Source organism: Pleuronectes platessa, chromosome 8, assembly GCF_947347685.1.
Source record: "Pleuronectes platessa chromosome 8, fPlePla1.1, whole genome shotgun sequence".
Taxonomy (NCBI): Eukaryota; Metazoa; Chordata; class Actinopteri; order Pleuronectiformes; family Pleuronectidae; genus Pleuronectes; species Pleuronectes platessa.
The window spans coordinates 21,910,474-21,937,049 of NC_070633.1; the positions used below are offsets into that span (position 1 = coordinate 21,910,474).

Here is a 26,576-nt window from a genome sequence, read left to right on the forward strand (position 1 = left end):
AAAGGATAACCTCACTGATATGTGTATCCTGAGGGGGAACTGAGGAAAGTGCCATGAACACTTTATGTGCCTGCCATGAAGAGGTGGTGCTCGGGGAAACAACCCTAAAACTCTCCTGTCAAACTGGATGTCCTGAGATGACATTTCTTAACTGAATATTAATTTTCTCCCAGACTTAATTTGTCATTCCTCAGGGTTTTGATACCGTCTATACAAGTACAACACTTGTGTAAATATCCAACTCATGCACTCTGCTCGCCACAACCTGTAAACTTGTAACGTCTCTAAATACCTAAAAATGACTGGGACTGGCGTACGGCTTAAATGTGGGGCCCCAAATATAAAAAAGTTCTGCTTCATTTTGCTTGTTTGCCTATCGGAATAATACATTATTAATGAGCAAAGATACGAGACACGGCAAATGGTACTTAGACCTTTGATGCAAAGTTGAAGTTACTTCAGTAATGAAATATTCAGGAAACCCAAATCATACAAGAAGATCGCTTTATCAACATATTGCTGAGTAAGTTGAGTTTACTTACCGAAGCCTGTTAGTCACTGTGCTTTATTAGCATTTAAGTAGCATGCTTTATTTCCTTCCCTTTTAAGCAAGAATAGGAACAAATGTGAGTTACAATAGTTGAACCTGTACAAAACCCTCTAGTGGCACCAGCTTTAACCGTTTGCCCCCGGTGTCACTTTTAGTTTTTTATTCTTTTGTTTTTTATCGATATCACAATCTGTTTTCAGACGGGTCTGTCTACCTCCCTCGGCCCCCTCCCCTCATCGAAACCTTTTCTGTCTCTGCAGTAATTTACCTTGCTGTGGCGTGAGCAGTCGTGATTGTTTATATTCAAGGAGGCAGCATCTCGAACACGCAGGACCCTGATTGTTTACCCAACCTGCATGTGACATCACAGTGGCTCCCGTCCCCCCAGTGTTCCTCTGTCTCCTGTCTCTGTCTCTCCAGCCAGATTGGCTGTGGAAGTGTCACCCCCTGGCCCACTTGCAGTCACAAACCAATTCCACCAAAGAGCCTCAAAGACAAATTAAACTTAATGCCATGTAACAAACTCAGTGGGCTACTGTGCACTGCGAGGCGTTGTGTTAGCCGGGCGGAGAAACATCTTGTGAGCACTTTTTGATCTGTATGGAAATCATGAGTCGACATGGAGCCAGATTTAAGGCGTTTTGGAAGAGGGGGTTAGGTGAGTAGACAATCCACATACTAGTAAAACAATTGCGATTACAACTGATGAAATTTTGTTAACTGCACGGTCGACAAAGTTTGTGTTTCGATCTCATTTGGGGGAACATTATGAAATACAGCAGGTGGTTGAGTTGCAACAGCTTTTAAGACAAATAGTGTCTACAGGCTTATCAGAAAGAAAAAAAACAAAACAACGACCATTGTCTAAGTGGAACAAAAACTATCAGCCCCTGAAATTAATACCTGGTAAGAAGAGTGAAAACACAGCTGTGTAAGTTGCTAATAGAATCCTGAATCACTCTCAGCGGATTTACTTAAAGGCTGCAGCTATAGAAATGTATTAAGAAACCAGAAGGACACATGGCAATTATTGACAAACACGTTATTGTAACCATTTACAAGTATTAAATGCTCTTTGAAAAAAGTGCTGGAAACTAGTAAATTGCTCACATAACTTCCACAGACCTTCTTTCACTCCTTCCACGCATGACTGTAAATGCCGATCCAGTACAGCAGTATATCCACACAGTGAACAGTGAACCATCACACATCAAGTATTCTCCATAAAGCCCCGGCGCTCCCATACTGGTACTTCTGAGCTGGATTAGATATGCATTCCATATTCTGCTGTCTGGGATCATGGGGGTGAGTTAATGAAGCTCCATCGGGGCTCTTCCATGTGGAAAGCTCCAGTGACAGCGCTGACATTGTCCTCTTTTTTCAAGGCAGACCCACTTGTTAATAAGCATCTGATCACTCAATTAGGCAGCCACACAAACACTGGATATGCTGGATGACACACAAGCAGACGATACAGATAGAGACATGTAATAAAAACACACGCAAACGCAACATTATGGGAATATTTGTTGGGGCAGTGGAGGGAGGCTGGTCGACATAACTAATACCAACATATTTGTAAATGTTATTGGTGTGCAGACACGGCATAAACGCATGTAAGTATTTAAAAAAAAAAGCACAGTTACTTCACAAACGATTATTAATAAAGAATATAATTTTAGTGCCAGTCCGTGTTTATCCGTGTCTTGTAAACAGATAAGTTTGAGACAGAACAGACTGACAGAACAAATCCACTTTAGAAGCTGCAGAAAACGAGGGTATGAGTATGAGATAACTCAAATGTTTGGTTAAATTGAAAAGCAAACAGACAAAATACATTTGAAGGAAGGTAAACAAATAAACTCAAAGAAAACAGAGCACAATTGCGACATCCCTAATGTCTGTTATCTGAGATCATCCAGGGGAGTGAGCACGGAGACAAAGAAATAAAATATTTAGATGCACGGGGGATATTTATTTTTTGAAGAGACAGATTTTGATGAACATTACCTGAAGGCGCATAAAAGTTAGCAGGGTGTAGAGTTGGGAGGCTGTAAGCGGCAGGTATCAAAGAAAGCTAATATTCAGAGGGCTAAAGTTAAAGTGCACCGTGATAGCCGGAATGGCTCTCATCTGAGAAGAGAAGATTAAAATCAGTGGGACATCACAGCGAGGCAATATGAAGAAGGAATGAGAGGAAACCGTGCTCTCTCTCACCCGCTCGCTCGCCCCCTCTCTCAGAGACACAGATGCACACGCACATAATATAGTCTCCTACAATAAACCAATTACTTGTCATTAATATTTAAGGGCCTAATTTCCATTCATATGAGATATATTAAAAACGTGCGGGGATGAGCAAGGAAAAGGGCTGACCCTGAGATATCCACAGTAGGTTGGCTGTCTCACACAGAGAGAAATGAACATCAGGGTGTTTTGTGTTTTATTGAGACAAATGTCTCCTGCCTGCGCCAGCAATTAATGGCTTCCCTGCGAAAATGAGGACAATAGCACAATGGATCCTTTCCAAAACGAGATTATATCCTCTTTGTTTTGCTTTTAGTAATAATGAACGTTTAATCCAGACGGAATAATTAACTGAGGAAAGGAGGAACGGTTCTGGGTTATGTAAATATTTCACAGATGAGAGGTGGTTCTCCTCTCACAGTGATGACAGTTTACACAACGTGTATCTTTTTTCTTTTCTTTTTAAACCAGACTCCAGCTCCGACTCCAGATGGACACTGCCACCATGTCCGAAGGGAAGATTTCAGAAGCAGGCACATAAAGACAAGCTAAGAAAACAGAAAAGGAGCGATGCCAGGAGAGGAGAGCACAGGGAAGGCTTCCATGGAAGATCCTCCCTCCTCTCAATTAACAGAATCAGTCGTAAACAGCCATGTTCTCCAAGGGAAACATGGCAACCATCGAGCATGACCTCCAGACTCTTTGAGATGGAACATATCAAAAGCTTATCGTAGCACACATGCTACTGTGACAAGGCGGACTAGTCCACAGTGGGCTTAAGTGTCTTGAATTGGGCTTAAACTCATTAGACAAAAGCCTTGAGCACATTGTGAGGATATGAGAAAGCAGAGCCCGAATAGTCTTGGGATCTTCATTTCCTAAGAAGAACAAGCTTTTCAAAGGTTTCAGTCAACAACTCATATTGTTAGTAAATGAATACCCCTTAATGGGATTAAAATATTTTGAGTGGCACTTATTGTTGCCGCCGTTGTTGCTGCTCGTCGAGAGACAAAAGTTGTGTCCATAGATTTGTATTGAACTCGCTCTGCAGGGCCCCCCCCCACACAGTGTTCCGGTCAGCTGCATCTCTCCAGCCTCCCTGAGAGGTCGCTGAGCGTCGGTGAGGGTGCCGACCACGTGGGAGTGTGTTTGATCTGGTGGCCGAGGTCAGCCCTGATATTAACAGAGTTATTAGGGGACTTATTAAGGGGAGTCAGAGAGCCAGCTAAACCCCCCCACTGATTCCATCATTACTGCCGTTGTGGCAGGGTCATTACCGCCCTGCTGCTGAGGCTTGTAGCAGGGATTGAGAATCTGCTGGTGTGCACACCACTATGGCTCAGTGGGTAGAGTGTGTGTGTGTGTGTGTCTGTGTGTGTGTGTGTGTGTGTGTGTGTGTTTGTGAGCGACAGTTGTAGGGACACAGGTAAAGGAAAACGAGTGTCAGAGTGAGGAGAACTCCAGAGGGATTTGATCAAATCCCATGTGATGAGGGGGAGGATGACTGCAGCCGTAGCTTTAAGTCGGGGGTTTTACCAAGTTATGTTTCCAGAGCTGACCTTTACAGGCACAAGACAAGATTGAGGATATTTACAAAAAAAAAGAAGAAAAAAGACGGAATAACAAGGATGAAAAATAAAACTTGATAGGAAGGGGTGTATATGTATGAATGTGTGTGTGTGTGTGTGTGTGTATGGTTATTGCATTTTGTACATGTAGAAACAAATAAATCAAATTACAGCTGGATACCAAACAACATACTGGGGAAACAGAATCCCCAAACAATCCTTACTAAAAAAAAAAAAAAACGGCCTTTTTATGTTTATTCCTAACTAGAAAATGACTGTGACCAGGATTTATTTATAAATCAACAGAACAAAACTTATCACACACTAAACTATCGCGTCCAATCCATGGCTTTAGTTGTTGTCGAGTTACCCCTCCTTCTTTTGTTGTGTTGTTTGCTCTGAGAGACCCAGAAATCACCATTACAAAGTGGCATGTGCCCTTTGTCCGTCAGCAATTGATGTGGGCAATGGAGGAAACATTTTGGAGGAAAGGGGGTGTGAAGTTTGCCAACATCAATCTTGTTTCAAATTGAACCGCAAAGTTCCAGCTGAATGAATTGCCTTTCAAATGCAGCAGGCCATGGCTACACGCATTCAATCCCGAAGTGAATCTGATTTGATCCCAAGAGCCGTACAAAGGCACAACCCACAGATTGATAAAGTGAACTGACGGGAGATGAGGATACAAATAAAAAAAAAAAAAGGAAAGAAAGAGCCAAGTCAATGGAGAGGAGGGTAAAGAAAGCAGGATAAGCTGATCCAGTGAAGCAAAGGCAGAAGAGGGAGGGAGAGAGGAAGAAAAAAAATTGAATGCACAGTAACAGTTTTAATGGGAAATGAAATAATTGTATGATGTTGTCGGGGGGGGGGGGGGGGGGGGGGGGGTGAGCAAGAGCAAAATGGAGGTGTGTGATAAAAGGCTGCTCAACTCCATTTCCACATCACAGAGCGCTTCATAATGCCACAGGTGGAATACGTGTCTTGACATCAGACACTGAGGTGAAGCTTTAACTACGACACATTTTAGGTCACAGGAAAAGTGGTTGACTTTCACTTCAACAGGTAGGCAGCATGTAATACAGAAATAGGAGAAGTAGAACTGAGGATTCATACAATTTCTCCAAAATCCCAACAAAGGGGAAAACTAAATGCGGGAGACTGACCAGCCCTCAGAAAGTTGTGGAGGAGTTCTTCAAAGAAAGCCACAGTAACACTCTAATGTTACCTCATCAGGAAGAGTTGGACGCCAGTGAACCAACATGAGGAGACGTCCAAGACACTGGTCAGACAAACTGCTCAGCATCTGCCGCTGGAAGACAACTACACTGGATGAAATGGATCGTAATGATTCAGCTGATTGTCCCATGGGAAGATGGATGCCATGAGGCTTCCAGGAGGAAGGCCACCAAGTGTCCAGACTTGGTCTAACAATCCAGGGACAAAGGTTGGCAAGCCCGGCCATTCCCAGTTGTGGTTGGCTCAAGGATTTGGGGTCCAGCTCTAGTAATAGCAGGGAAGGAGAGGAGGACAGCTGCTTGCAGGTTGGGGGAGAAAACAGAAAGAGCATTGTTGTTTCTGGAACAGGCAGGAGGAGTTGAGCTGGAAGCCAGGAGCACTTGGCCACCGGCTCCCACAATCACAGCCGACCCCCCAACTGGGGGATCAGGGGGATTCAGGGGCGAAATGTCAAAGGAAATGCCACCAGATGACATCTTCTCCTGGCTGAAGGGCTCAGCCAGAGGAAAGTGACTGAAGGTGTTTGTATACATGTATCAGACAAAGAGGATTAACACACTGTGTGGAGGTAAGGTGGTGCAGTGGGTTGTTGTTTTTGGCCATTTGAATAATGTCCATTGTTGATGATAAATTATATATATTTGTTTAATGATTCATGCCATCGTGTTTGAGTCGGGTCTTTCATTAAAACACGGGGTTACCCTGCACACAGAAACCAATTCTTCATGTGTGAAACATTAAGAAGTTGACGCCTGAATGTCTTAATCTGTCTACGGCTTAACAACTGACACACCATAAGTGTTGAGTTTTAAAATCAAGCCAAAGATGTATTTCATAATAAATGACACATTTAGAAGACTGAAGCCAAGCTTGAAATCCCACTTGATTATCATTTCCTGTTCTTGGTGAAACTCATTAAACAGTGAGACTCATAAAAGCAGCAGGGGAGATGACAGTTTTGCATACTCAGTTGTTTTAGAGGCCTCTGAGCGCAATAAGCATGTGAAAATTGGGGGCTGTTAGTGACTCTTTTTTTTCTTCTCTTTTACTGCCAAAGTGTTGTTCTTCAAGAATGCGAGTAACAAGCAAGAATCTCAAAAGCATGTGGAGTTAACAGAAGCCTCTTTGCAGCACTTTCAGAGGGCAGCTCTGCAGGGGGGGGCATTTACACCTGCTTGCCTCATCTCTGACGATAGGCTTGTCCCCCACAGTGCGGTTCACTTATAACTATCTACGCGTATAATGTGGCAAAGATGAAGCTACCACAAAGAAGCAATAGAAAAACATATGTGTATGTGTGTGGTGGCAAAAAAAAATAACAACCTGTGGCAATATCTAAGACAAATGAAGTCTGTTTTCACCAGTGACTTATTTGTCAAATCAGCATAGAGGATTTATGGTCCATGTTACAGAGGTTGCAATGAGAGAACAACACCTTAGGAATTAATCTTGCACGCCTCGGCTTTTCCACCTGAACCCGAAGTCCACTTTAAACTTGACCGATACAATTAACGAATTGACTTGAGATGCAGGGAAACGCTCCAGCCAGATAGATTAAATTCAAAGTGGAACTAAAGTGGGATTTCTTTGGACGAATGGTTTAATGTTCAACCACACTTCTTCCTACATACCCTCAGATGCCCTGCATGAGAGAAACTATAATACATGAACTGAGGAAAGAGGAAAAAACGACCATTTCATTTTAGGAAGATTCCATTTTGCACCTTTTTTGCAATACCATCTACATCAAAGCTCCTCTCATTGGGGGGGGGGTGTACATATCAAACATTAAACAGCATTTTTCATTCATGAGAAAATCATGTTCTATTTCAACAATAGAGGGAAAAGAGCTGACTCAGTGAAGTCGCTGCAGGGGTAATTGATAGGGATCCAGCAAAGGTAGCTCCCAGGGGAAACGCTGGATCATGAATTCCTACCGGGCCAGCGGGAACATGGACTATCTATAGAAATCCTGGTTTCAAACCCCAGTGGGTGAGAAAATTAATTCAATAAAGAATTCAGAAGGCCATTTAAATCTGAATTAAAGATGTGTCACTGTATCTGCAAATGTTAAGTTGTAATTCATTTTAAGAATCTCTCTGCAAATGCACTTTATAGCAGATGGGCTGCGCAAACATATTTCTGATTTACGTTGATGAAATGTTACATTTATCGTCTTTAATAACAATCCATGAATCAAATAAAGGAACGCGAGGAGATTTAGAATAATTAAACACACATGGCAGAGGTGTGAAAAGGTCTGCCCATCAATTACTTCAATAATGTCTTGAAGGCTGTGATAAAAAAGTATATGGTCTGGCTGATATCCGCTGGTGAGAGAGGAGGAGAGAGGCCTTTTCCCTGCCACTTCATTAAGCCTCACAACAACTGTTCTTTCCTCCCCTCACTTTCCTTCCATCTGTATTATACCAGAAAATCACCTTGCGGCAGCCGAGGGAAAATTGCTATTTATTTCACAGAACAAAAAAAAAAGAAAGAAAAAGAGATGAGTCTAGTTTGTAGACCTGGAGGCAGTGAGGACAACAGAGCAAGAAGCTGCTGGCGGGCTGAGTGGTGTCCAGACGGACGGCGGGTATATGGGAAAAAGTTGGACGATGCTGTAGAGTTATGTCCACACATCCGGACAGAGCTCAGATTTGACTGCTCTGCGGTTGACAGTACTCTGACTTCTCCCTTCCCACTGCTGCTGGAATTAGAGGGGTGTACTACTCACACATACACTCACATACTGTCAAAGAAGTGGAAAACACTCAAATTGTCATGGGGAGAATACATCTAGTGCCTTCACAAACCCTCCTCCATACAAAAAAAAAAAACTTGCTCCGTGCTGCTTGTGTTATTCATCAGCAAGTTAGGTAGCCTGGTTGTGTATTTGAGAAACAAACTGGCCGGGACAGGAAAACTCCCAGAGCTCCCTTTCCCTGTCTTCCCCATTGGAGCATTGGTCTACTGGACTGGAAAAGGCAAGAAATAAACCAAGCATAGCTGCACTTGGTTCACACATATACATGTACAAGTTTGAGCTTGTGCCCATCCGCGTGCACAGCCCCCAAAAAACTGAGACTGAAACTACTGAGTTGGTACAAAGAACAAATAAAATGCACAGGCCTATTCCATTTCAAGCTTTCTCACAGACAGAATTGCATAAACACACTGCAACAAGAGCACTAGTGTCTCTAATTGGCACAGAGGTTGGAATCCAGAGCACATATAGACAAGAGTTCAAATGTAGAATAGAAAGTGCTTGGTTTTAGGATAATTAACACTTCAGTGAGAAAAATGGCTTCTTAAGTGTCACAGGATGAAAGTGGATTCGGCATCCATTGCCAGGGAGGCTAAATAAGGCATGTGTGTGTAGATTAATTAAGGAATGGGTGAAGGGAGATGACGCCTCCTTACCTTTGCTCTGTGAGGAGAAGCAGAGGGAGAGCTCGGCAAATAGGTCAGGATTCTCAAACTTCTCTTCTTTGACTTTGATCCAGAAGCAATTCTCTGCCATTTCCTGAGGCACTATCTGCAATGACACAAGGATTCCATTATCACTACAATCAGAGACTGCCTTCCCACCAACCTGCCACTCAAAAAGTTCTTCTCACTGGAGATTGGGTTTGTGTGTGTTTGTCACACACATGTGCCCTTGTGTATGCCTGCTTTGCATTGGAGTGGGTAACAGGACAAGAAAAAAACACAGGAACAAATCATATGGGTGATACTCAGGGTTAGATGCATTATTGTATATGTAGTTCACATGACACGATTCATAGCCCAAATTTCCACTCAGTCAAATTTCGTAACTCTGTGTTCGATCAGCAGTCAGTGGAAGCTCTTCAAAGACCTGGATCAAGAGGTTTGCCAGCACTAAGGGTGTTTGAACCAATTTAAGGGGTCAAATATAATTCATATTAAAGAAAAAAATAATATAACTTGAATACTGTATTTTTATTTGTTTTATAAATGTGCTGGCTCGGTGCCTTGGGCTCAGCCTCGCTTGTCTTCTGTGTTGTCCACAGAGGGAGTGTGCACACTGCAGCGCCACTGCTGAGTCTGACAACGCGGTTTTGATTACCCTTGTTCTGAGAGAGAGAGAGAGAGAGAGAGAGAGAGAGAGAGAGAGAGAGAGAGAGAGAGAGAGAGAGAGAGAGAGACAGAGAGAGAGAGAGACAGAGAGAGAGAGGGGGCCCACACACAAAAACTGCCTTTCAGCTGATGCTTTTACGTCTCTCTGACATATTCTACAGATATAGACATTGCAACCTTCTTGAAAGGTGTACTCTTGCTGGTGAGATGTCAAAGTGATTATCAACAGATCGTTTTTTTTTACTGCAAATGTTGCTGTGATCTGAACGCGTAGAAAAAAGATGAGACCCCCAAAAGAGGAGCTGCTTGTCTCATGCACCTGAGACGCGCTGCTGCATCCAGGGTACACAGTAATAATGGGCTCAATTTTAATACAAATTGAATTCAAATTTGCAAAATTATTTGAAGATTAAAAATAACAGGGAATTAAAGTCAAATGGGATTATAGAGGAAGATTGACAGCCCTAGTCGACGCATGGAGGAGGCCTCTAACTAGTTTTCTAGACGGCACTACATTCAAATGAATCTGCCACAACCACAGCCAATCAGAGCGCAGGACGAAATGACCTGACTCACTAGTGGGTTTCCTCTGGTGAGAGATCATGTAGTGTGTGACGACTGGTCACCAGTCAGACGCGTACAGTGTGAACTGCACACTGAAAATTGAGCCGTCGACGATGACAAATCACATTAATGTGGCCAGGCTGAAAGATAATGTGTGGATGGATCCTGACCGAAGCAGACACATCAAAGCTCTCGCTCACCTCTCCTGGGATGAATGGAAATTTGTGAATTTCAGTTCGGAGCACAAAGCCTCAGCCGCCCTGTTTACACAGTCCTCCTACCTAGATTTGTCTGAAAGGCTCTAAGAGGGAGCCGAGCACCTACACAGGCAGAGATGATGGCAGGGCAGAGGAGATGCTTTCTATTCCTCCTTATTCCCTCTGCACTGCTCACTGGACAAGAGGCGTGGACAGAGACCCACACATGAACAAACTCATTGAGCACGCTGCGGGTTATTACCAGGTAATAATGTGCAGGTCAACATTACATCTGCTGCACATTGTGTTAAATTGTATAGTTAAGGGTTTTTGTGTGTGACAGTGTTGCCTTTAACTGACGGTTGGCCCTAATGCACCAGCTGCAATTACCCTTCTCAAAACAACAGTAATAGACCTTCCTGCAGCGATTTGACATGTAATAGGAGGTAAACACAGGTGCTAGTGATCACATCCATCGAGTGTCCGTAGCTAAACAAAGACGAAGCTTCATTAATGTCAGTGCTAACATCTGTGTTTACCGACCATGTTCATATCAAACTGGGTGCTGGGAAAAAAATTCCCATTACAAACAGAAACAACAATCAGGAAACACGGAGTTCCAGGTGATACTCAGTCTGTCTGTAATGGCTTTAATAGGAGGGCTTTAGGAACCTTCGACCTGAGCTGTTGTTGCTGCTGAGTGTTGTTAACAATGAGCCTCTGTCACTTGCTCTCTGATCAAAGTCCGAGAAAGCAGCGAATGTGATGTCTGTGGTGACTGACATGCCATAATTAGAGCAAATGGAAACGCAGCAAATGTAGCTCAATAATATTATGATTTGTTTTATATATAATTCAAATTACTGATGCTGATTTTGCTGATGTTTGTCTAAAGCATATATAAACAGAGAGTGCTTTGTATAATTGTAAAATGCGTGCGTATGAAGATTTCATAAATTATGGTGCAAAGGCAGACAAAAGATTCGGGTGCTTCCAATCCAATCATGTACTTTGTAGATTTTTTAAACCTAATACAAATATCTGATTATTTTATGCATCTTAGGTCAGATTTGAATGTAAAAATATAAACACTGTTATATTAATTGATGGTAATGAGAAAAGATGGAGGCTAAGACGACTGCCCTGGGGTACTCCTGTGCAATAACTCAAAATGCAGCCTGTTGCATGAACTGTTCAGATTCCCTGTGTGTCCTGACCTGAGTAAAGATGGCATCTCTATGTTTGGGTCAAGGTGTTTGTTACCACTGGAGCTAATGAGCTGTTGCATTGTATAAAAACAAGTTAATTATTTGATCTCACTGCTCCCATGTTTATTTTGTTCTTCTACTCCTGTATGTTTACAGACATCTTTAAACTGTATCGTTATATCATATGATTACCTATTTGTGTGGGCAAAGAGAACAAATTGTTATTAGTTTGTAATCATCAGGTCAGAATGGCAGCTTTGCACACATCCGTTCTGATTATTCTCTAAGGAATATTGTGTGAGACCCAACAACACAGATATAGACAGAATGCAGTGCTACAACAAGAACACAAATTGATTTCAAATGCACATAGCACTTGAACACAGTTGACATCTCACTGTGTGTAACTGCGCTGGTCTTTCCCCATGTGAGTATTATTCCACTGTTTATGAATAATAATGCAAAGCTATACCACAGCCCTGGCTTGACTGGTGAAGAGATTCTAAAACTGAAAATGGGTTAGGGTTAGGGTTAGAAGAAAAAAAACTGTTTTCTGATTTGAAAGCTGCTCCCAGGGAGAGTAAATGCTCGTTCACCTGCAGTGTGGAAGCATGTGTGTATGATTGAATGTGTGTTTGTATGTAAGTAGAGATCATCTGTGTACGCATGATGCTTCAAAGGATTCACCGTTCATCTACCCACTCACTTGCCTGTAAAACGTATTGGTCTAATAAGTGTTTACCTATATGACAGCATAATGTTGGCAAACCTGTAATTCATACTCCAGACATGTATGAGGCATTGGATAAAGGGGATGCATGTATAAAAATGTCTTTCCCATCCCCTTCCTTTTTACACAACCAAATTACAGTTGCTAGTGGCCTCGCTATACTTCCATCTGCTGCGCACAGATAAGACGGACGACTCTTGTCCCACTTAATCGACACAAGAGACACAGATTGTTTTTCCTCAGGTGGTTATGAATTTCATTTGCATCGCCAAACCACAATTCCTGTGGAGACAAGGTTAACGCACCTTCACATTAACCTGTTTCTGTACATTCCCCCAAACAATGGGCATGTGCACCAGACAGAAAGCGCACAACTTGTGCATGCAAATCCACACAATGCACGAGACAATGAGTAATAATATTTAAAATATCAAAGCGCAAACACACACAGAACCCCCACCTGGTTGTAAAACACAAAGTGGTTGTTTGAATAACTGTTCACACAATGGGCGTTATATTTCATACAGCTGTAATTTATATATTTATTATTGTATCTACTAAATTACATATCTGACATTTTAAAGTCCCCTTAGGGTGACAGCAAATGTGACGTGCAACATGGTGCTTGTCAATGTGACTTGTATTTCTACATTTTATTATCTCATTTATGTCATCTGCTGTTTAAAAAATAATATAAAGTAGAAATCCAAGAGTAAAGTATAAATTTGTTTACCTGTTATTTAAGGAAAAAGAGACAAAAAATTGAGGGACAACTGTAATGGCCCTCAACAGAAGGAAATATTCACATTAAAATGTTTCCTACATGGCTGGATTCCATTAAAACCTTGAAATATAATGTGCAACACTAAAAGGATCTCAAAAGAGCTAACCTGATGTTGTGGTTGTTGACAGTAATTGAACACTTAAACGCAAGGTCACACAAACATCAGCAAAGAACCATTGAATTAATGCTAAGAACTCCTGAGGTTATGGATAAATGATGGAAAATAGAGCCCACATGCAAGAGAATGTCCTATTGAAATCAAATTCAAATGTGATGGAAAGTTCCAGAACCCAGCCATTCAATTACACTGAGAATGTGCAAATCCAAGGACGTTGAAGCTGTGGAAATAGTTTGCTCTTGAATCCCTTTGAAACGGGTGCGGGGAATGGGAACCTGTTGCCCGTGGCTGATCCCTTGTTTCACTACATTCAGAAAGAATTGGAATGGGTCCACTTTTGGTTTGGATCATCAACTTTACGTCTTTGTGTGGAGCAGGGTTACTCGAAGAATCCTCTAAATCCAAAGCTCTGAAGCAAAGTGTTTTCAGGTGTGATTGTAAAATCAATGTGTAATATTTCATATGAAAATAACCGATTCAATCAGTGAACATGAGAATATGTGTTACAGGGAATCGTACCTTGATCCAGTTGACCCGCTTCATCACTGTTTCAGGCTTGTAGGTCTTTTTGGGCTCCAGCCCATAAGGCAGCTTGACGACAGGTAATGATGGAGGTGGCGGAGGCCCACCTGGGCCCCCAAAGAAAGGCGGAGGTGGCGGGGGCCCACAACCTGGGGGTGGTGGAGGTCCTCCACCTGGAGGAGGAGGTGGCGGAGGTGGCGGTGGAATGCCTGCATGGCCGAAAGGAGGAGGAGGAGGTGGTGGAGGGGGAGGACATCCACCGGGTGGAGGTGGCGGAGGAGGTGGAGGAGGAGGAGGTGGAGCTGCTGCCCCCCCTGCTAGTGGTGGTGCTGCTCCTGACGCAGGTGGACCTGCTGCAATCTGCAAACAGAGGGTGGAAAGAATAATGATGACCTGCAGATGAATTGGTGGATCAAACCTCCAAACCTCAGTCTAATGTCACTAAAGGTTTATGAAACATTTCTGTGACCATATTTTCTCTTAGTCTCCAGTTCGTTTTTATGTCTTTTTTTCTGATTTTGAATTTGTCCTTTGAAGAAAAAAGATAATATTAAAACTACATTATAAACTCAAGTTGGTGTCAAAAAGTCAAATTATCCTCATAAAGGAAAGTCGGCTGCTGCCTGTTTGTTTACGCTTCCTTATTGGAGGCAAAGGTCATGTTTGCATCATTGATATAGTTTATCTGATTCAAGAAAATTAAAAACTGAAATTATCTTAATCAGACTAATGTGTTGTGTTCATTAAATCCCAGTATGTAAATAAATACCAGACTCGACTTTGGAGGAAAACCTGTAAGCGACTGCTGTTCTAATTTGCTTTAACACAAAGATAAGAACATTGCTTTCCTATCAAGTCTTTGTCATGAGTTCTCACAGTGGCAGGCTATTAAACAGTAGACAGGGGTGTAATTAGACCCGAGACTGATAAGACCAAGTCGTTCACTCCTTTGACATGTCTGCACTATCACACCTGCTGCATACACAGGTAGTCTTTGATAGTGATAATGCTAAAATGAAAAAATGTTTCACAGAGAAAAAGTTATGCAAATACAGCAATTACAGATACCCGAGTTTAGACAGGGCTTGATCCTCCGAGCTGATTAGGTGCCAGTTCTCACCAAAAAGCATTTCCACTTGCACATCTCATTTCTAAAACCAATTTCCCCACTACGCTCATTTCCCTAGTCACTTGATTGTGGTCGTACAATGTGATTGGCTTCATATTTAAAGGCATTACGTAGTGCTTCATTACATAATGGCATCGGTGGATTGTTTATTAGGGCCGAAATTAAAAAGGTGTTGTGCAAGGAGCGTCCAATACAGATTGCCCCGGAGCCATTTAGTGAAAGAATCCACATCCGATGATTACATGTCTGTCAATCTCGAGCCCTCGTGGCCCATTTTCTCTTCAAAGATTAATATGAGGGAATGGAAGCAAATTAGCTGCTAAATTAGAGCGCTGGTTGTTTCCGTGCTGAGGGGCCCTCCGAGTTTCAATCCCTCTCTCTGATCTCCCTAATAATAAAGCTTTCGGATGCAATACCCATGCCACTGGTATTTCCTCCCTCAGATATGAAAGCAAAAACCCAAATGAAATCCATAAAGGGTAAAGTGTATCAATTATTGTGTAATCAAAAGGATGGATTTAATGGTGATGGACGTTCTAGAGGGAGTTCATCTGGGAAAAGCATCACACTCAGGGCCGTGTCTCACACCTGTGCACGTGTCTTTGCAAGTGTCACAACAATGGAGTTGTCATTTTCTGGCTCTGAACTAGTGTGAGCAGTGGCAAGGAAAAGTAAGAACCCCTTAGTTCTTTTCACTTTAAAATACTATCTTCTCTAATTTACAAATGTAGACTGATAACACAAAAACAAGTGTATTATTGTGTGTCTTTACTGAACACACCTGTTCTCAGAGTTAGGGGAAAAGTAAGGGAGCCCTTGGATTTATTAACTGATCGGACACCTTTAGCAGTAATGACTCCAAACAACTGCTGGCAGATCAGACCATAGAGAAACTTCCAGGAGGAACTTTTCACCATTGTTCCTCACAGGACTGCCTCAGCTCAGGGATATTCTCAGGATGCCTGGTGGACCTTCCACTGGAGGTAATTCCTCAGCCGCTCAGTTAGGCCGAGCTCAAGGCTCTGACAACTGGTTCTGCTTTGTTTGAAGTCACTCTGCAGTAGATCTATTTGGATGTTTAGGGTCATTGTCCTGCTGTGTCACTTAATCTTCTCCTGAGCTTCACCCCGACATTATCTTGTCCGACACTTGGATAATCTTTGGAATTAATTTCCTGCTGAATCACCACGAGCTGTCCAGGCTCAAATCAAGACATCCCAGCGTCTGTACTTCAGCACTAGGAGGAAGATTTCATGTTGGTTTGCGATGCCCAATTCATGCCGTATGTAGTACAGGCTGTTCTTTCCCAGCAACGCAACCTTAGTTTCATCAGCCCACACAACATTCTCCCAATAGTGTTTGAGAGTCAAGATGGTCTTTGGCTAACTTCAGGCAGTGTGATGTTTTCCTTGGGAGAACAGCAGCCTCCTGCCATGGAGACCATGACTGTTCAGTGATCTGTGCAAAGTCGACAGAGACGATTCCTTTAAGCCTTTACCTTCTTAATCTTGACATATTTTTTTTTACTTTGAATACTCTGCATTGTGCTTGTGGAGTCATTTTAGAATCAATATCAGGATCAGAACTGGGCAAGTAGCCACAATACTACATCATGTCTAATGATGTAGTATTTGACTCTATTCACAATTGCAGGCTACAAAGTCCAAATGTTCAAGTGTTTCTTTGTCCTTCCAGGTAAATGTAGCACACACCTCCGGTCTTGTTTCATTGGTTGGACTCTAGGTTTGAAAACTGTTGAATCCAGTGAGCATCTGTACATCTCATTGGCTGAGGGGTTCACATACTTTTCCCACTTACTTAATGAAAGCTGGAATGATATATTCACTATGCACAAAAGTAGTTATGTGTCTGTTATTGTTATTTAGCTAAAGCTCCGATCATATTTGATATAAATGTTGTATATAAATTTAGAAAATGTTTAGGGGTTAAACTACTTTATATTTCCACTGTAGGTGGGATATTGCAATAACATTTATCATATGAAAGTTACTAATAAATATATCTGTAGAGACATATTGAAATAAGACAAATACTGTATTTACAAACTACCGTACACAATGACTTATGAGATTTAAGATCCCTGAATTAGTTTCCTGTGTTTTTTTTATAATATGTACATGATCCAACATATTTTTACTGTGTGTCTCTGACCAGGTTGTGAATGTCCTTAAAATAATTTTTCCATCATGTGACTTTTTGCAGAGCCCATCTGGAGCGGGATAAAATACAATCTGACAAAATTAGATTCATAGTCTTCTGGACTCCATGAGGAGGTCAGCATGGAAGATAATCAACTCTGAACATTGTGTGATTAAATCTCATCTCTGATGGAGGAATTCAATCACAAAGTGTTTACTTAGGAAATTTGCATTTAACAAGCAATAATTGCTTTTAGTTTAAAAACCTAGTACAGTTTATCAAACCTGGGAACGGCTCCATTATTAAGCTAAACGGAATAATGGAGGTAGCTATATGGACGTTTTAAATCTGTCTCTGTGAATGAGTCATTTCAAAAGATAAAGCATGGCATCAAGATGTGTAATAGAAATTATGATAAGAGACATTGCTTGTCAGTTCGTACAGAATGTCACTTCAATTTAGAGAAATTGAAGTTTAAAACATGCAGAGAGAACGGAGATAAGTTACATCATCTTTTTCTCTAACAAAACTTTTTAGCAACACAACTCTTTTCCACATATGACTTATTTCCAGGTGATAAAAGGGGGGGGCAACATCCAGGGCCGTGCATGCAAAGAGGACACCCACCTTGGCTTCAGATTCCCTGATGAGTCTCTGAGCCTCTGTGAGCTTGTCTTTTTCACTAGTTAACTGTGCAGATACAACACAAACACACGCACACACATACAAACACACACAGGAACACACATCACAGAAGACACATAGGGCAGCAGAGAGGAAAAAGGGGGGGGGGGGGGGGGGGTTAGATAGACAGAGAAGAGAAGGAACACGATTTCCCTACAACAGGTACAGATGCATAACTCACACCAAACAGAAAAAAGGCAGGAAAGAGAATCAGGGGAAAGAGGATGTTCCTCACACATGAGAAATGGTCGGACAGCGTCATTCCCCCATTTAGTGTGAATGAGTTATTTGATGTGCAAAAGGAACTGTACTCTTACACCTAAAACAAGATGTAATCTATCTTCAAAAGGAAATCAGTGTGAAGCTCTGACGGCAGCATGAAAGGAACAAGGAGCAGCAGCACTGACAGTCGGTGCACCTTCAAACCCTTTTCTCCATTTCCCTGCCTTTTACTTCCTTTTTGGCATCGAAAATCACATCCAGCTTAACTCTCAGATGTGTGATGGGCATCGATCTCACTGTGCAGCCTTTGTTTTAGAAATGCACGCATTTTGCTTTGATATTTCACTGAGTGCAACCTTGCCGAAAAAAGCATGGGAAAGGGAGAGTAATCCTCAGGCACTGAAATGAGAGATTTCTTCATGGAGTCACTCCTACAGACCACCTCTTACTATAGACTGTAGATAGGTAAATATTGAATGGGTAAAATGGAAAAGGGGGATGAAATCCTTTAGTGGGGCGAGTTATAAAATAACTTTCATTTTTGCACGAATTTTTAGGAAACAGAATTAGAGTGCAATATTTAAGGCAAAGGGAAGTTTTACTTTATCTTTCATCCTCTGGGATTAATAGTTAGAAGTCTGCGAGGATTACATTGTCAAGACAAACCAGAGAGATCCACGGCTTCTATAGCACAGAGCCCGGCCCGCCTCCTGAGTCCAGCTCTGCAAACCACCATTCACCATGACAGTGAATGTGTGCTCTTAGCTAAGAAACTGAATTGGCTCCGTTTCATAACAGCAAAAAAAAAAAAAGAAGCACACGTTGTAACAGTGACTACATGGTGAGTTCCCGCTGTCATTATCAGTTGAGTCAAATTCCATAATCAGCCACGATGGAAGGCAGCCTGGCAGTGGAAGAGAGAGAAAGTGGTGGACTACACCTACAGCTCCTCTTGGGGCCGAGCTGGGTCAGCTACAAGACCGCCAGGTTGTTAAAACCTATTAATGGGATGGCGCAGAGTGCTCCCATGTACCACTGCAGTGCTACATTATTCATCACATCCACAGCCAATTCAATGAATAACTTCCCCCTTTATTTTTTTTATTTTTTTTGTTGCCTAGTGTGGTTGCAAGCAAAAGGTTTGGAGAAGGATGGATGATTTCCACTTGTTGTGATTTCTGTCCCTTTGTTGGTGTTTACAGGCAGCACCTCCACTCAAATCAATCGGGAGGATAATCAAACAGACACATCAAACAGGGCTGCTTGTTACAATGCCAAAGTTCCCGGAGAAAGACTCTCATTAAATGTGTTGGTTCACAAACAAGGTGAAAAGGGAGCGACTCAGGCATGCGAGGTGTTTTAATATCTAACAGGAATCCAGGCGGGGGGGGGGGGGGGGATGAAAGGTTATGGTTAGCTCCCACTTCATTCAAATTCAGCAAAAACAGCGGTGACAAGACGGCGGCTCTGACGGACAAAGTGAACGTGTGTCCTCACAGCGATTTAAAGGTTCCACACTCTCGGAGTTAATGGCTTTCTACAGCACTGTGTCAAACGTGGCTTAGGTTGCAAAAACACACTCTTTCAGCTGAGTCTTCTCGAAGTGGCAGAATCACAACCGTCTGGGAGGACGACACCGTTGTTGTGTCGCACTGCTTCAGGAGGCAAATCTATGTTCAGTGTGAACACCTGCCCCCAGAAAACAGGAGGTGATTCTAGATTGTTAATGAAACACTCACATACTTGAGATGATCGACTCTGAGCGAAAATTAAATTAAAAAGCAAGGTTGATAGTTAAGTTCTATATCTATGTTCAATAGTAAGTACTGCAATTACTTTATTTACTGTAAATATGTTTTGTCAATATACAATTGCGATATGTTTGTATTTGTTATGGCCACATTCCTGCAGGTTTGAGTCAAACAGATGACATGTTCTCCTGTTGAGGTTCATGTCTGTTGATGTGCAGCTCTCCATCTTTAATCGCTCTCTGAAGGAGCATCGAGACAAACAGAGGAAGAGAGGGTTCGACTCTCCGGGGCCTCTCTGCTCCACACTACCTGTTAATGCACCACAGTCAGTCAGTCTTCAAAAGACAAGGGGCTGCCAGGGGAGGGTGAGGGGGAAGGTGTGTGATAGGCAAGAGCAACTTGGAAACAAGGTAAAAAAAGAAGAAGCTCAAACTAAGAAAAAAGAGGCCAAGCAAAGGTAACACAGTCTGATGCACTCGTTTCTGACAGAAAGTGGAAGGAGAGAGCGACGGAGAAAGAGGACAAGCAGCTGGAGAAAGTGCGGAGAGGCTTTTCTGATGGTCTCATTAAAATGGGAAGGCGGTAATCGGGGACAAACGCAGGAAACAAGCGGCCACAGAGCACTCAGGAATACCAAAGAGCGGCTGCAAGAGAACTGAGGCAACAGTAAAAACACAGCTCAGAGAACACCTGGGTGATGCTTGGAACACATTAGGCGCAATTCGTCAGCCGGTGAGTGCTAATATAAGCAACCAGAGAGGAATGCTCGAAAGGAAAAGCAATTTCTAATATAGATGTAGCTATACCATCTTTCAATGGTGGTTTATATTAAATTCCCTAAGCATGGAGGCAAACTGCCCTTCTGTCCCAAGGCAGTGCTAAAGTGTTTGGAATTGGGTTAAGGGGGAAATAGCAGTCGTTTTCTGAGCTCAAAATGGAGGGTTTTGCCTGGGAAAAAATGAGTCGGAGGCCAGGAAAAGAAACGCAATCCATCTCTGTGATGGTAGAATTACATAGGAAAAGCTTCAATAGAGCAATCTGCCCATATAAAGAGCTACAACTTAAGAAAGAGATTGACCCTTTATTAAATCAAATGTTCTTGCACGGAGGATAACTCCCATTTACCGCAGCACCACGTGTGTAAGTGGAGCAGAAAGGTATCCTTCTGACCAAATCAGACGTTTCTGAGTGGCGCCATTACTTTGCACAGCTGTGATTGGAAGCCAAACATTCTCTTTCTGCATTTTTGAATTTGAAAATGAAACTTTTTTATCAAATTGATTAAAAGTGTGTCTAGATATCCGCCTCTTTCACTTTCTTCCTTTTTGATTCTTTTTTGGGAAACATACAGCATAAGAGATCTCTGGGGAAATGCACACGCTGTTTTGCAGAGCAGTGTTATTTCTCTTCATGGAGTTACCTGGGACTCCAGGGCCTGGATCTTCCCCTCCAACTCTTTGATTCTCTCTTCCTTCTTTTGAGCCTCTGCCTGGGCCTCCTGCCGTGCGCTGAACTCCTCATCAAACTGAAAGAAAAGAGACACAAGTATGTCTATGTGCAGATAACAAACATGAGCACACAGCTGCAAACACACACACACACACACACACGCAGGTTGGTGAGCGGCAGGATGTCTCCAGAGAATGGCCACAGGGCGCATCAACAGACACCAAAAACATGCTGTCTTACACTCTCTGGCCAATTTCTATTCATAGCCCTCGTGGCCCTCGAGCCCTGTTGTCCTTTGTCTCTGTTTCAGGCCTGGCTTCATGTATGTTGATGGATTTAACCTTTTGCAGAAACCAAGCCATGTCACTACGATGATTTCACTGGCGCAGCGGGGTGTAGCAGGCCGGTGGGACAGGACTCTTAAGAAAACAACATAGCCAGGACCCCCCTGGTGTCCCCATGGGGTGACAGGGAGGCTCTTTAAGATACATTTCAATATTACACACACTATGTTCAGAGTAAAGTCTTTCCTGGAACAAAGGGTTAAGTTGAACTATATTATAAGAAAAATGTAAGTTAAAGTGAGACATCCTCAAAGGGACACGTTGAATTGTAGAACTCGACCGAAAACAGCCTGCACATAACTTAACTCTGTCATGACACTGTGCACAAATAAGTATACATCACAACATCGCCATTGATTCTTGTAATGCTGATACGGATCATGTAGCGTCACAGCCGGGTATCGATCAGGGCATGGCCGATCAATAGCTTGTCTGGGAGCTCGGAGGGAGAAAAAAAAAAAAGAAAAAGCGTGCCTGATGGGAGGCGGCCAACCAGAGGGCGCTGCCGGAGTGATTAATGTCTCACCTTTTTAGAGAACTCGGCCGCTTTCTGCTCACTCTCGTCAACTTTGGCTTTGTCCACGCACTGATCTGGAAAAACAAGACGGCAACGGTCACGAGACGCTTCAAAGTCGTCTCTGGGCGGGAAGCTCCACGGCTGAGATTTACACTTAGACCCGCGTCTTGTTTTCAAAGCACATTAGGGGGCTTGTGTGATCATTAATTCTATCTTTAAAAAAAATTGTCCATTAGGTGTTTACAACTTGAGATGGTCTTAAAAAGTGTCATGCATCAGGAGTGCCCTTCAGCGCACCTAAGAATGCTAAGTGGGTTATGTGAAGGTTGTGTGCAGTTGGACCAAATCAAACCTTTTACTTTGTTTTCTAAATGTTATGTGTGTGTTTCAATTTATGCGGTTTGACTGATTAATTGTTTTCAGGACAGAGCAAGTGTAAATTGTTGTTAGATCACACGTTACATGACACAAAATGTGAAAAAAAAACTGTCACAAATATACCCGTGGTAAGAATTTAACAAAACACACCCCGGGAAGTTTTTGTTGCAACAGCTGATTAGACCTTGGCAGAGTCAGTGAGAAACCTTATTTAATACTGCATCAGATCTCTGTGGATAGGTCTAGAAACTTTTAATGACCCTTTGTTGGCAAGTCACAGATCTGTTAGTGACACAACACTGAGACACACTGGTGTTATTTATTTCATTTCTCAGTTTGAATCTTTATTTTTTCCCTTTAGTAATTCAGTGATAATAGATGTTCTCTGTATGATTCCAGGAACACAGCTGACAAATAACCCCCGGCGAAGAAAAGCAAAGTTTGAAATGATGCTGAGTTTACCCAAGTCGTATTTATCAGATATAATATACTGTTAACGAATGGGTGACCCCCCCATCTTATATGTCAAACCACTGCAGGTGTCTGTCAGTGGAATCTCGGGGGGGATCTGGGACGTTAATGAGAATAACAGCGAGGGATTTTAACCATATTTAACAATGTCAGTGGTGTGACTCCAGCAGCAGATAGTCTGTAAATTAAAATGGTGATTTTCTTTACGTATCTTAAACACCATGAGTTAAATAAATTAAAGTAAACATGGATCCATTAAAAAAGTACCAGTCAGATGGGTGAAGTCCACGTCCAATCTTTTGCTGTAGCCGAAGTCGGGGTCCATGCCGCTGCGATGCAGCACCACCTGAGACACGCATTCTTCTATCACCTTGTAGTACTGAGGCCTGACGGGTGAGGACAGATAAAGCAGAACAATTAGACAAGCCACCGAGAGATATGAGTGACACAAACTCTACAAGGCTAATTAACCACACATTATTCCCTTATCCGAGCTAGAGGTCACTAAATGCCAGACGAAAAAAAAGGTGCTGCGGGAGAAAATAGACACCATATTAAATTTGATCACTTGCTTTCACCCCCATCATGAAATATGCAGATTAATAGTCACACAGGATGCGGGTCTGTGTTCCTCTGTCCATTTCAAGGTGACAGACAGTGGCCAAGGCTGTGCTTGCCCTCTTGCCTAATTTGCAATCATCTTTGCCAATTAGAGCAACCATAAAAACTGAAATGTAAATCTAATCAGTGTAATGTGTGTAATTGAAAGCAAAATGACCGGGAAAACATGTCACCCAGTTAGGAGTGTGACTGAGAGCCTGGTGTCGCCGGGTGGGAATCGGCCCCGCTCCTCCTCACAGGTTGGTACGTGACCTTTTCTCAGTAACATTATCAACTTAAATTGCAAGTGACATTTAATAAATACGCAGCCGGCTTAAGCTGAGCTCCAAACTGAGAAATCATTATTTTCCAAGACTGACATTGACGGACAGTTTATGTTTAAATAAGCGACGTAAACAACTCGTTTTCATTTGTGTTTCTCTTAAGAGCGAAGATGCATTTAAACCGAGATGATAGATCTGACCCTTGAGGATTCTCTTGAACGATGCCTAACAAATTATCCAAGAAAAAAAATCCCTAAACTGGGAACAACAAACTCCACGTGGGCGTGACCAGCTAATTGTTCCAATTTGCTTAATGGCCAGGCAATTCTGGAGCAGGGCTGTGAAGTCTGCAGAAGAGGGATGAATATATTACCAGTAGGAGGAATACAGTATCAGCAGCTGGAGCTGGGACAGCTTTCTGATTCGACAGCAGCTTTTTTAAATAGCAAACCGTCTCCTAGAGAGCGAGCTGTCAATAGCTCAGATATACAGTACAACACTGCAGGTATGATTCCACTGGCACCTGAATTCACACAAAATCGTTTTTGGATATTAGAAAGCATTGATATCCTCGCAAACTCCTGTTTCTGCATATATCCTCTCACAAGGAAACAAGTGATATCAACAGAAATCATAAGAAAATGTACAGCTGCACACATGTGCTATCATCTATTTTTGTTTTAACCCATTAAAGGGACAGGAGCACAGAATATGACCAAAATAAAATGATTGATTTGAGCAAGCAGAACTGTGGATAAAGTGCCAACTGGATTAACTCTGTGCAAACCGGAAATTAACAAATACACTGAAGTATGTGTCTTCGTTAAAAGTAACACCGGTGATGAACAGCAAGTTGTTATTCCCATTTAACATTAGTGTCTAAGTCGTTGCCTCTCACCGTTGCCCACAAACTAAAGGCTGTGTTCCGGCGGTGCCTTGTGGGTGGACAGGCCGTATCATGTGACAAACAGCAACATGAAAGAACACAACATTCTGAGCCAAAGCAAATAAGGAAATCAGCATTTAGGTGCCCCTGTTTTTCAAAGCATGAAATACCATACATTAAGCCTGAGCCGGCGGATTCGCCCACTCGCGACTGGAACACGCTGGTGAAAGCTCGCACACATCACCCTGCATGGCTTAAGCACTGTGGCACCCGGCTTACAACTGTCACCAATGTACACCACATTATTATCTCAATAAGCCGCCCTATTTTCCCTTCGTCCTCCATCCGCCACCAGCGAGCAGATAGGAGCAGGGTGGAGATAACTAGAGATGGAGAGTGTGACCCAGAACTGTCAGGCCCCTCCACAGTGGGCAGGGCCGGGCTCCAGAAGCAAGCATATAACCCCCCCCCACACACACCCGCTGCATCATTCCCCACCTCTTCTTTCACTTTGGCACCTTCATTTCTTCCAATGATAGCTTGCAGTTCAGCACAGCCGCAGCCACTTGATCTAGCTCCGCTCCACATAACCAGTGTAATCCCCATATCGCCGGGCTGCAAAAAGAGCAGATCTGCTCTATATTTACTGGGTGGGTTTGATGTGCTCCCATTCATTAGGCTTGCACTGAGAGATTAATTATCAAGAAATAAACCAAGCCCTGGAGGGGAGAGCGCCCACTTGTGTTGTGTTCAGAGGAGCGACAGTAGACAAAAGCCATTGAGAAGTCTGCCCACCGTAGACATCCTATTATCAAAACACTAATTATTAATATTTAACAAGAATCATCAGTTAATCGACTTTTATTTGAAACAGGATCGAGCTGTCAAGTGTCAGGGCCGATAAACACAATGCGAAGAAACAACTTAGTCGATTTCCTCAGGTATGTGAAGCCCACACACACACACACACACACACGCACACACACACACACACACACACACACACACACTCTTTTGATCACAAAGCCAAAGTCTGTCACACCTTCATATAATCAACCTACGACTGCCACCATTAAAGCACTTCTACTGGAACCACGCGTCGTCTGACCTCCCACTGTGTTTGTTCTCTTGTGTTGTGCAAATACTGTATTTATGTTTTACATTCACCCAATTTGAACCAGAACATGGAACAAAAAGAAATGGTAACTTTAAAAGACCGGAAACCAAAAATCCATTTGAATAGCTGTGTGTACTGTAGTACATCATCATTATCATCCACTCCACAGCGATGATGGAACGGGAAGAGCACACTGTAGCCAGAATGTCTGCCGGATGTGTTGTGTGTGCACATGTGTGTGTGTGTCCTTGTGTTTGTGATGGAGGCCAAAGGAAAAAAAAACAAGATATTTTCAAAACATATCTTTAAAAAGACCATCAGTTCTTTTGAGAGCTGTGGTGCTGATGCCTTCTTATTGCCGGCGTGCAGAGGGGGGTACATGGAGACTGGAGCCGAGGTGGACGTGGCTGTACTCGCCGATTAATGTGAATTCTATTTCTCGCTTCTTCCGAGTAGATGAGGGATACATTATTCATAACTCCAAGGGAACAGCAACTTGTCTATGGTAAATTCATCTTCTTCCTCTCATCCTCCCTTCTCGACATCCAACTTTCCCTTTTTAAAACTTGTTCCTGAGAAAAGGCCTAACACAGCAGTAAATTCATCAGTGTCATTACTATTCAGAGGAGTGGCAGCCCTCCTGTCGATGAGCGATCTCTCTGCTCCTCATAGAAAGTCGACACTTTAACACTTTGAGATGATTGATTAATCCCAATAACATCCTCACTCTGATCTGGTGTCTCCACTTTACTGGAAACAGAT

General features: G+C 42.6%; 1 protein-coding gene across 6 annotated transcripts in view; it reads right to left on the reverse strand.

Moving 5' to 3' along the window:
• diaph2 (diaphanous-related formin 2) overlaps positions 1–26,576 on the reverse strand; it is a 341,319-nt gene that overhangs the window by 196,417 nt on the left and 118,326 nt on the right. For all 6 annotated transcript variants that reach the window (XM_053428116.1, XM_053428115.1, XM_053428117.1 and 3 more), the window contains 5 exons: positions 23,195–23,313; positions 22,088–22,152; positions 21,189–21,293; positions 13,820–14,182; positions 9,022–9,136 (listed from right to left, as the gene is read on the reverse strand). In XM_053428116.1, coding sequence (XP_053284091.1) covers positions 9,022–9,136; positions 13,820–14,182; positions 21,189–21,293; positions 22,088–22,152; positions 23,195–23,313 — 767 coding nt within the window. The remainder of the gene's footprint in view (positions 1–9,021; positions 9,137–13,819; positions 14,183–21,188; positions 21,294–22,087; positions 22,153–23,194; positions 23,314–26,576) is intronic.